Genomic DNA, 12,338 nt, shown 5'->3' on the forward strand with positions numbered 1-12,338 from the left:
TGTAGAAAAGATTACTCAAGAAATTTTTATCTCAAACCGCTGTCTTTAAGCATGAATGAATCTATGTACTCAAAAGTTAAGCCTTTATCGTCTAAATAACCTTTAGCCTTTTTACTTTCTTATCATTTGGGCCTTAAGCCTAATTTGATATTTTTACCACCAAGGATCTTAAGCTTAACTTTGACATTTGTACCACCAAGGATCTTAAGTTTAACTTTGACATTTGTACCACCAAGAATCTTAAGTCTAACTTCGATATTTTTTTATCCAATTTCTTAAGCCTAACTTTGACGTTTTTTTTTTTTATCCAATAACTTAAGCCTAACTTTGACGTTTTTTTATCCAATAACTTAAGCCTAACTTCGATATTTTTTATCCAATAACTTAAGCCTAACTTTGACGTTTTTTTATCCAATTTCTTAAGCCTAACTTTGACGTTTTTTTTATCCAATTTCTTAAGCCTAACTTTGACGTTTTTTTTATCCAATTTCTTAAGCCTAACTTTGACGTTTTTTTTATCCAATTTCTTAAGCCTAACTTTGACGTTTTTTTTATCCAATTTCTTAAGCCTAACTTTGACGTTTTTTTATCCAATTTCTTAAGCCTAACTTTGACGTTTTTTATCCAATTTCTTAAGCCTAACTTTGACCCTTTCTTCTCCAGTATTTAAGCCTAACTTCGAGACTTGAGTTAGGCCTAAATTTACCTTTCTTGTCGCCATATTTATACATACATATTTTTGGTCATTATGATAATTAATGATTGATATTCCTATACTTGTCACAAGATACGCTCTAAGCCTTGGCACAAAATACGCTAATCATAAACTCTCCTAGCAATCACCTAAGCCTTAAATACCTTCCACACCTCAAAATAGGCCTGGCGCAATATTACCCGCCAAAATCACTCCTCTATTCTGATTGGCTACTTAAACAACCCCCTCCGGTCGTCGTATATTGTATGGTCTAATAACTCCTGTTTAAAATAATAATTTAATAATGCAAAAGCGAAGCTTCCTCCATCTCTAGACTAAACCATAGTCTCACTCCCTTTCATGTAAATCACTTCCAACTCACTGCGTCACACCCCTTAACTCTAAAATAGACTGAACTGAACTCATATCTGAAGTACCAGGGGAGGGAGACCGGTGGCTCAATTCACGCGCGTTTAATTTCCCGCCATTTTTCAAATTAAAGAAAAAAAGAAATCCATAAGCCTGTTGCCTCTCTGCTTAAAGCTTGGAGCAGAGAGGTGAGCAGGAGTTGAATTCTCCATACCTATAAAGTAACCTCTGTATCTCCATCTACGGAACGGCAACGTAGTCCTCCCAGCATCCTCAGTTGATGGCGTTTTGGTAGGGTCGCACCGTCCGACTCGCACGGTATGTAAAAGTCAGCAATACCGCCACCTGTGTCTTAAAAATACAAGCTAAGTCATGAGAACTAGTCCATTTTTAAATGGCGCTAGGCGGCAGCACTTAACAATCTCCTACAAAACGTAGGGGCGTGACCAAGGCCCAACGACAACTCCTCCATCTCACGTCTCACCTCCAAGCTTTAAGAATACTTAGGTAAGGGAAAAGGCTTAGGAAAAATTTCATATTCAAGTAGGACTCGGCGATTTTTCTTAATCGGGTTGTTGTAGGTAGATTCGTGTAAGATGTATAGGAGCGAAAATCGAATCGCCGATATTTTTTTTCTACAACGTCTCGGGTTCAAAGATAGGAAGGTGCGTTTCTCGCCAAAAACTTGGAACTTTTACCTACTGAGGGGCTGGACAAAATCTTGGGAATGTAGAACATGACTCTTCCCAGGTGCTAGGGTGAATTCTAAAATTACTGTTTGGTATTTACTAAATCCTCAGCAATCAATTAACCCTGCACAAACCTTGATTGTCTTGACGTGATGGAACAAAATGACCTCAAGCGCACGCATGCGCCTTGACAAATAGTTAAGCAGCGCTAATAGAGTACTTAATGGTGAGGGAACTATTTATCATCGCGTATGTGATTCGGTTTAGTAACCTTGCTAGATAAATGCAAAATGATGTTGGGAAGAATCAAGTTACAAACTTACAATTACCCCGGGCGGTTTGTGGTGGTACACTTCTTTCCAAGAGAAGCATTATATACTTCTCATATCTTTACATGTATTCAAACTATATCAATACCTTATATTAGACGAAATTAACTCGAGGAGATTTTATTTAAGTAAGTGTTTGAGCCCTTGGTACCTTACAGAAATATAAGTTCAGTGAAGGGTTAAATGGTAAAAGGCAGACTGGCGCCAATAAGACCACCCCTATCTCCCTTGCTACTAAACCTACCCCCTCCTCCCAACCCCTTCTTATTCAAGACGTCATCGATTTGGTAACGTCGTCATCGTCCCTTCTTTTCTACTTGGGTCCCCAAAGATATAGGGGTCCCATATACTTAACCTTTTACTTGGAAGAATTTCCGTCTTCTACTTCTTCTTCTGGGTTGGCAGTGCTCCAAAATTCGACCTAAAAAAACTTGTCTCTTTCATATTATATCGGATGAAAAAAATATCTCTTGGGATCTGTACCATCATCCTTTACCAGAAAACGTTCCAGATGACCATAATGAGAAGTAAATTAGTTTGTACCTGGGATAAATACAGATAATTGGAATCATTGTGTAGCCTTATATCTACTGCCATGTTAATTTCTGTGAGGGTTTTGTGGGTATACCGGGCTTTGAGAACTTACTATCCCAGCCACGCCTGGTCAACGTCTTTCTAACGTGTGGTAGCAGAGCGTGGTCCTTGATGTAACAGGCAGAGAGATGTGTTTTTAATTCGCGAGGTATAATTCGTCACGCATTATGATTAGTTTAGCTCCTCCTACAAAAAGTTGCCTAGATACGTTGGCTGAAAATGCTACTCAATTATTCCTATTAGTTGTATGTATTCCTGGTTTTTTTAAATAGTTTTAGGCAGTTAAATGGATTATGTAATTAAGCCAGGTGGATTTAGTTTATGATAACAAAATAAACGTACTCTTTTCGAGTTTCTATATAGAGTTTTACCAGAGGTCAGAGGTCGTTGTACAGGGAAAACAGGCAAGACCTGGAAATATAAGGGATATGTTAGGTTAGAGCTCTAAAATTTGGAAAAAATCATAATTTTCTTGAAAATCAGGGAAAATTATAATTATTAGTAAAATTCATAGCCTTTTAGCAGGGAAATTGGTCGAGAACCAAACAAATATCAGAGAAAATGGGAAATTTTTGTTTATCAGGGAAATGGAACACTTGTTTATCAGGGAGAAGGGAAGACCTGGAAATATAACGGAAATTGGTTTCGAGCCAAAAACTCAGGATAAAAATCATTATTATTTATTCTTATTTATGAACTTCTATGTTGAATCACTTGAGTAAAACTGGATTATATTTTTCATTTTTCGTGCTGTGCCTTTTGGGTGCTTTATGATCTGATCGTTTTGGGGATACGGGTCTTTTAGAATTTCTAGGGCAACGGTTCCGCCAAACAAAACTTTCGTTTTTAAAAATATGATATTGTGTGCCTTTCAATTTAAATCTACAGTTCCAGTTGAAGACCTGTTTAGTAAAGTCAATTTCTTGCAAAATAATTCCACCGTAACCTTAGCAACTCTCACTTGCAATAGAAATGGTTTAGTTGGGGGTACAATATTTCATATTGTTAAAATGTTTTGTGAGGCCGTATTTTTTTTTTTTTTTTATCCTCAACGAGTTTACCAACTCTTGTGGAGTAGTTGAGTTTTTATATTAAATTTAATATTTTGGGTATGGTTTTTATTGGATTTTTCTTATATTATGTGGGTTGGTAAATATTTTATTGTTGGTTAAGTGGTTTTATTTGTTACAGCGTTGGAATGGGTACGCTTTTAACCCTTCAGAAGTCGAGTTTGGGGTTGGATTTAGCCTATCTTAAGATTGCAATCATTTTGGGATGGTTTATTTGGGAGAGGGGATTTGAAATATAAACTCGTGCAATTAAAGTCGAAATACAACCCAAAGTTTTCGTTGAAAGATTGTAAACATCTTAATTAAAGATGTATTAATTTGAGGTCAAAAGTCACGTCACTTATGGCCTTTCTCAGCGATGATTTGACTGATTTTGATAATTATATTGTTTTAATTAAATACATTTTAATGATCTTTATCGTGTTCGTGACGAAACCCGATTCCAAATATTCGTGCTGTGGCCTGGGATATTTAAGGTTAAAGGTCACCATGTATATTGCGAAGATAGAATTTTCCGCGCACCTCAGAAGTAATTGTTTAAATATAAACAGGGATAGATATAATTTTAGAAGTAGGAATGGAGAACAGAGTAATGTGGGGCCTGTGGGCGCGCGTCAAAGTCCCGGACCTCCTTCCACGGGACGGGGGGGGGGGGTATGAAAGAAGAGGCGGACGGGTCATAGCGACAGAGGTAAAAAGGAATTGCGTATTTTTCGCCGACCCCGTCAGCAACGTTATAAAAACGTAGTTGTAGTGAGCCATGCAATAAGTTAATTTAAACTTTTCGTTACGTGTTGGAGGGAGGGGCTCTATACTGGGTGGTCTATGAGTCGGACTGAAGTAAATACTAATTAGCCGTTCTCCATTCCTACTTCTAAAATTAAATCTATCACTGGTATAAACTTAAGTTTGGTTACGATGAAATTATGGTGGTGATTTGGAAGAAAAGAAAAATTATGAATATTTTAATATGTTAATGTTTTTGCTTATAATCATATTCTTGTCTAAACGTCAGCACGTATAAAGCCCGCTTTCCTCTTATCTCTCTAAACCTATTCTTAGATATAAGAGGGAGCTTAGCTTTATAATTGCTAACTTTTCAACCTGACATGCGGTACTAGAGTAATTTAGGCAAGATTGAAATTCTTGGAACTGTACAAAAAATATGTTATGAAAATTTCAATCCCAAAAAGATTACTTTTCAATTGATTTTTAATCATAGAACGACTTTATATGACATTTCATGCTTGGAATGGTTAAAATAATGCGTAGAAAAGGACTCGTTTCGTCTAAGTTCTTTTATCACTTAAAGGTTGTTTCACCACGGTTCTAAATTTAACTCAAATTGTACCAACCCTATAATGCGTAAGTTTGGGTCCGCGGTAGAGGCTTATAGCTTGAAGGAGAGATGAGATGCAGCGTATGTAGTAGACATCTCCATACCTCTAAAGCTAGATTCCCACTCGACCGAAAAAAACCGGCGGAAATCACACAGCCAACGGTAGAAATTTTAACTTACGCCGGCGTCCGGCGGTAGACCGTTCACACTACGACTGAATTTTCAGTTTGGCGGTAGATATTTTTGGGTCACGTGACAGATATGAGTTGTTTCCACAACATCCATTTCACTCTGAATTAGTATCTTTGTCCCCTTGTCGCTTAGATCGTACAAGAAGGGAATTTTTCTAACCTCCTCAGTAAAGTCTTCCTTATTAACATCAAATCTCTTTTTACTTCCGTTAGTTTTATTTTTCTTTCTTGGTGGTATGTTTCCGATAAGCCTTGGCGGCTATCAATCGATCTCGCGTAAGCGGGCGCTCTTGAAATTTATGACGTTGTCAGTGGGATAAATTCATTGGCTGAGAAACCGGCGTAACGCCGAACACGACCGAAAAAATAGAACACAACTTACGCCCGGAAATTCCGTCGAGCTCGGCGTTAAGATTTTTTGGTCGAACCCCTTTCTGCCGGGTTTCCGTCGTGTTTTCCGTCGAGTGGGAATCTAGCTTTACGAACTTTTCCCAGCATCCTCAGTAGGGTATCCTAAAATTAGAATCTAATGCATGAGAACTACCTTATACTTTTAAATGGAGCTAGGTTCCAGCACTTAACAATCCTCTACCAAAGGTAGGGGCATGTGCAAGATACTCTGGGAGACTCATTGCAGCACATGGCCAAGGAATATGTCTACTGCATCTCATTTCTTTCCTCCAAGCATATAGTATCGAGGAGACAGAATTAAAGTTACAGTTGCGCCATCTAGTATCAAACCTGCACAGCCTACTGTGTGTAGACGGGTTACTAGTAAAGATTGTATAGATTACAGTAGGCTATGATTTCTGTTTTGGGCAAATCCGCCACCAGGAGACGCCCTTTTACGAAAAAAAAACTCCGCTAGGAGGCGCTTATACTATAAAGAATGCGTGGTCGTAGAAGATTCGCTTTGGACCCATACTTATGGAGAGTTTGATAGACTTATACTGCGGCTGTAGTTGAACAATGAACATTATTGCTTTTTAGTTTTAAAATAGCTTAAGACCTTTTTTAATAATAAGTTAGTAGAAAAGTTAATCTCCTTTTTAATTTAAACTTTCGTTGACTCATTAAGGACGCAGTTTTACTGTGTTAACGAGAGATTGTCAGTAAGAGTATAAAATAAGAAGCGAAATTTTTGTTTTAACTTCTTAATTGCAATCTAATTAGTCGGAGCACATGTTCTACTTAGCAGATTTAAGCGAAATTCTAAAGCTACTGCTTTTTACGACGAAAGAATAATAATTAGGGATTGCGAATATGTTAGGGAATTAGGTCTAGAACGCGAGGCTTAAGTTATGTAAAAGAATTTAAGATTTTTGAACCCTAGAAGAAGCCATTGAAGTTTTTAGGCTTAACGCAAGGTTTCCTCAGACAAATTACGTCACTGTTTCCAGCAATGAACTTGCCTTGAATAGCCTTTTGTTGTATTAAGAGTATATATAGACCGAGTGAGTGTCAATAGCCCAAAAATTACGTCAAAGTCCTATTTTTTGGGATAGAAATTATTCACGAGAAACACATCATGTTTCCGCTTAATGGCGATAGATGGCGCAAGCTATTTTGAATATTATACCTTAAAAGAACGGCCTTTTTCTAAATATAAAAGGAATTAAATATTAAAAAATGTCTTATTGCAAAATAATTAACATTTAATTAGTCTTAAAATCAAGGACTATTACGCCATCTGCCATTGGTTTAGTGGCGTCTGCTAAACCGAACCTCTTTTCCTTTAAATTACTGCTAGAAGTTATCAAAACATTGTCTAAGAAACGGTAGTGATTGACGTCACGTGATTGGCGGTTGCGTTTTCTGTATTTACGTTGTGTGGTTTTAAATTAATTTAATTTGATTTAAATTTCTCACTAATGTATTTTTTTATTTATTTATTTAATTGCAGACCACCACCCAGTTTAAGGAGTTTGCCAATATCTCAATCCAACCATGGAACGGAGGGCGAAGCGACTCTTTCGTTTTTGGCATATGGGTGAGTCCATGTTTTGACAAACTTCTCATAGGTGGCGGTAGCGTCTCTGGTAGCGCGCTAGTTTCTTGAAAAGAAACCACTTAGCGCTCTCAAGCGTGCCTATTTTTACTAAGATCTGTAGATACAAGATAGTCTGTTCTAAAGATTACATACACAACTACCAGCTTTCAATCTGTTGTAGATAAAGGTTGAATTGCACTCGTAAATGACTGGCAACACTTATCTGCAAACTATTTACAGGCTTCAAATACTTAACTTCAGGCTTAACTATGGGTTTATATTTTGTTAAAATTTGCCTTAGGTTAAGGTGTCATTATGACATGGCCCACTGTGTTTTCCTTACTTCCTTGGTGTTGTCGGGTTACAGGTAGAGATTACAGTAGGCGATGGTTTTGGTTTTAAATAAATCCACCACCAGGTGGTGCCTCTCTACGATATAAATAAACAAAACCACGAGACCCTTTAGAGCTTGTCAAAACATTTATCCTTTTGACCCTTACTTACTGAGAGGATAATAGGCTTATGCTCATGTTTCCATGTCAATAAACTGAGAAAATGTCATCGACATCACAATAAGTTTCCCTAAAACGTCATTATGACTAATCAAGTCTTTAAAATTTGACAAAAATTTAATAAATACCAAAACAATCGTAACTCAAATCTTCTTAGAAAGTCAGCAATAGAGATGGGCCGATATCGATGCCATATCGGTATCGGTACCGATATTTGGCCTTAACCGATATATCGGTATCGGTTAAAAATGAACCGATATTTCTACCCGATATTTTTTGAAGAAAATAAATACTTATGCTGAGAGTAGATGACGCCATAAGACCTAAACTCTGAGACAGCACAGTTTTTCATCTATTTTTGGATAACGTAACTAGTGTCTAAAATGGGTTTTTCGTATGATAAACCAATAGAGATGGGCCGATACCGATACCATATCGGTATCGGTTTGATATCGGTTTAATCGAAGGATCGGGTAAAATATCGGTATCGGTACGTATCGGTTTAACAAGTATCGGATCATATCGGTATCGGTTTAAACTGGTATCGGCCCATCTCTAGTCAGCAATATGGTGATTCAAGAGTCTCTAAAACGTTGCTATAACTAATCTCTCTAAAAATTGGACAAAAATTTAATAAATAACAAAACAATCGTAAAGATCTTTGAAATTCTGATTCAATTTAAATCCATAAGCATCATTAAGCCTAACGTAAAATAATTCGACGCTTATATTAGCCTAATTAGAGCACCATCCGTTTTATCTCTCGCGTATTATATTAAATTATATTTATTCAAAAGATGGTTTTTAAAATCGTTTCGCTTCATATGTTGTCCGCGTCGTGTCTAAATGATTGTAGCGCAGCCTGGGCCTCGGAATTATATTTGCATAAATACCAGAGTAAAAATAAGGTATGATTTAGATAAAAGAAACAGGAATTCTAGTGTCGAGTAATTAAGAATTTCACGCTGTCGTGAACAGCTGCGTATAAGGGAACGATAATTAACTCTCATTGCAAATTTTTATCCCATGTGGGTCCCCTAGCCCTAGCTTCTGTAGTTAGGCCTTGGCGAATAGATGCGCGATGGAGAAGAAATATCCATAGGAAATTTCCATCCCTATAAGCATAGGTTCATAAGATATGTTCCTCTATAAGTTTGTCACTGGTAACTTAGCTTGTAATTTTGAAGTGATTGAGATAGGTCATAGATTCGAGGTAAAGCGATGTACGCCTGGTGAGGCGCTGCTGTCAAAGGCTTAGTAATGCAGACTAAATAGGAGCTAGATGGAACTTAAGTCCTGCAAAATTAATTAACCATCCGAGTGTAGTACTTCAATTCTCGCTTCCGTCGTTCTCCTTCGAACTAGTTATCTCGAGCTGTAAGTCTCTATGCTATAGCATTACGAACTTGTATAGTTTGTGTCATACTTATCACGTAACATATCTTATAAACTTATGCTATAACTTAGTCTCTGTACGGTACCCCATCTACGGAACGGCAATGAAGTCCTCCCAGCATCCTCACAATGACATACGGTCCGAAATTGTCGACTATGTCGCACCCTATCTCTTAAAAATAGAAGCTAATTCATTAAAACTATAGATTAAAATTTTTAAATGGCGCTAGGTGGCAGCACTTAACAATCGCCTACCATTGACAGAGGCGTTCGCGAGGCAGGCTTGGAAATAAGGTTTATTTCTGAACTAGTCCTCCGGACCAGTGACCCCTGATGTCTTAAATATGAAACTGGTCCCGGGACCAGTGACCCTTCCCCTATTTATTTTTCTACTGGTCCCAGGACTTGTGGTCGTTCTCTCTTCTAAAAAAATCTCTCTCGGCTTAGGGTTGTATACACAACTGGACTCCTGGAGTCGAAATTTATGTTAAAATGAAAATAATTAAAGAGGTCCCCATATCAATTTTTAATAAAAGTAGGAATTAATAAACTAGTCATTGGGACCAGTGACCCTCACGTTTTGAATAAAAAAAGTGGTCAAAGCTATTAATAAACTGGTTTTTGACCTGTAAACCTGTCTTATTTCCTAGCCTGTCGCGAGGTACTCTGAGATACTTTCATTACATATGAACATTACCACTCCGTCTCACCTCTCCTCCAAGTTAGGCTTAGAGCGGATCGAGTTATTTCTACTTCTCCATTATCTGGGAGTATTTTTCGCGCCCATTTTTAGCCGGGGACGAAGTAATCTTGCCACCACCATTTTTCGTCGCGTTTTCCTTTTGTTTTCATCCATTCTACCGTGAAAATGACAATAGAGGGCGCGACCTTAACTTTCTTTTCTGGGCTTCGAAGATAGAAACCAAACGGAGAGAAGGCAAAGCTCTCACTTTCAAAATCTCACTAAAAGATCGTAAAACTGAAAGGTTTTTGTGCTTTACAATCTTTTGTTTTGATTTCTTCTTTTTGTGTTGTTTTGTTTTTTTGATGTGACAAACAATATGATGATCTAGTGTTTTCAAAAAGTACTTAGTCAAGCTGCTTTCAAAAAGAACTTAGTGAAGCTACTTTTAAAGGAAATTGAAGGATCTGTCAGGGTGTTTTAAATTTCTGTCCCTATTTTTGAATGAAACTGGTTGGGTTGAATATGGTTTTCGATAAAAAAAAATGCATCTAGGTGTAACGTTTAGGCTTAGCGTTTAAATAACTGACTTTGAAGTTGTGTTTTAAATCTTGTAGGGGTTAAATTGATAACATTTAAGGAGAGTGAACTACATTCACTTGGAGATAAAATGTATTTCCCGCTTAATAAAATAGGCCCTTATTTTAGGCTTAGCTTTTTCATGAGTTCAAACATTTGTAGTTGTATTTTTAACTGTTGTTGGGTTTAAAATAACCAATCAGGAGAGTGAAAGATCACTAGGAGACTAGGGTTTCCCGCCAAGTAAAATAAGCTAAAAAAAATTAGTCTTTAAAATTTTGAAGTTGCATTTTTAATTGTTGCAAGATTTAAAGTAGTCTGATATTGGCCTAAAATTAGGCTTAACACGCAAGTTATTAGGTTTTAATCTTTATTAATAAGTACATATCATTACGTATTTCAATAGGTAGAGAAATAGCCAACCAAGTTTGAGCAATTTTTATATTTTACCGCCAAATAAATTACGTCTTATCGTTAGGCTTAGCGTCTTGCAATTTGATTTGAAATGTAAATGTACCTACATAATAATAGTTAATCATATCAATCATTAGGCTTAGCGTCTTGCATTTTGATTTGAAAAGTAAATGTACCTACATAATAAAAGTTAATCATTTCAATCGCTAAAAGATTTGATTATAGTTCAAATGCATCTCAAGGTTTAAATTGGTGTAACAACTTCAGCGCATAATTTGTATCAATTCAAAGCAATTAGGTCCAATTTAGTTGGACCCTAGACGAAGATACAACGCTCTCTCTTGTGGTCTGTATAGTCTATAGCATAATTAAGTACAAAGTTCTTTCACCCTTTTTATTCTGTTCAAATTGACCTCTAGACAATCTAAACCTTTTTTTCTGAAGGTCAAGTCAATCCGGAAACTAGATTGAAATCGTTTTAATATAATAATAATCGAAAGTCATTTAATTACGATGATTATTCCATTGAACCCTTTGTAATTCAAATAGCTCATTCATTATAAAACTGCCTTCGACAACAATGAATCAGTTTAATTATCCCTGGAATATTAATGAAGCAAAAGTGCCAGTTTTGGGGCGTGACCAAAATGTGGTATTGTAGCCATTATTTGGCCGATTTCGATAATTATTTTGGGTTTAGTTTAAGATATTTTAGAGGTTTTGTTATGGTGGGACCAAATTTAAATCACTTTTAACCGTGGAATGTGATATTTAAGGTCAAAGTTCACCATGTTTATGGCCAAGGTACATTTATTGCGCCCAGCTCAGAAGTAATTGTTGTTAAAAGACAAACAAGCAATTGCATTTTCATTAGGGGCAATTTTAACGTAAAATAATGTCGATATTTGAGGTTAAAGGTCATGATGTTTATGGAGAAAATACATTTTTTGGGCCCACCTCAGAAGTAATGCTTTTTAAAATATTACCATGCAATTTATTGTTCGAATTTTTATTAGGGGTAATTTTGTTGTTAAAGAATGTCAATATTTGAGGTCAAAGGTGACGATGTTTATGTCCAAGATATATTTACTGCACCCCCCCTATGCGAAAAAGCCTATTTTAAAAATATGTAGACTATTCTGCCAACTGCACTTAGGAGTAGGACATGCGCGTTGTATCAAAATTTGCTTACCTTCAAATATTCATATAAATTTATAATACATTCGTGTAAGTAATATATAACAATATTCAATACTATTCATTGTCTTCAAATAAATTAGATGTCGCTCTACAGTTAAAAAGAAGTTTAAAAAAAAATACCTTCAGCTTTGTTTTGTAAGGTTATTTTCAAATTAACTTTTCTTTTTCTTTTTTGAACCATAACTGACGGGCTTATGTTGTTATATCTTTCAACAAGAACCCATATAAGTTTAGAGAACATTTAGGGCACTGTATCCTTACCATTGGTTATATTTTTATTCAAATAAACGA

General features: G+C 36.3%; 1 protein-coding gene across 2 annotated transcripts in view; it reads left to right on the plus strand.

Moving 5' to 3' along the window:
- Window positions 1-12,338, plus strand: part of LOC149679713 (uncharacterized) — a 230,149-nt gene that overhangs the window by 98,918 nt on the left and 118,893 nt on the right. For both annotated transcript variants that reach the window (XM_089835491.1, XM_089835494.1), the window contains exon 2: window positions 7,179-7,265. In XM_089835491.1, coding sequence (XP_089691617.1) covers window positions 7,179-7,265 — 87 coding nt within the window. The remainder of the gene's footprint in view (window positions 1-7,178; window positions 7,266-12,338) is intronic.

The sequence above is a fragment of the Phalangium opilio genome, unplaced genomic scaffold (assembly GCF_054372755.1).
Source record: "Phalangium opilio isolate 3A_F unplaced genomic scaffold, DU_Popi_V2 ptg000041l_1, whole genome shotgun sequence".
NCBI lineage: Eukaryota > Metazoa > Arthropoda > Arachnida > Opiliones > Phalangiidae > Phalangium > Phalangium opilio.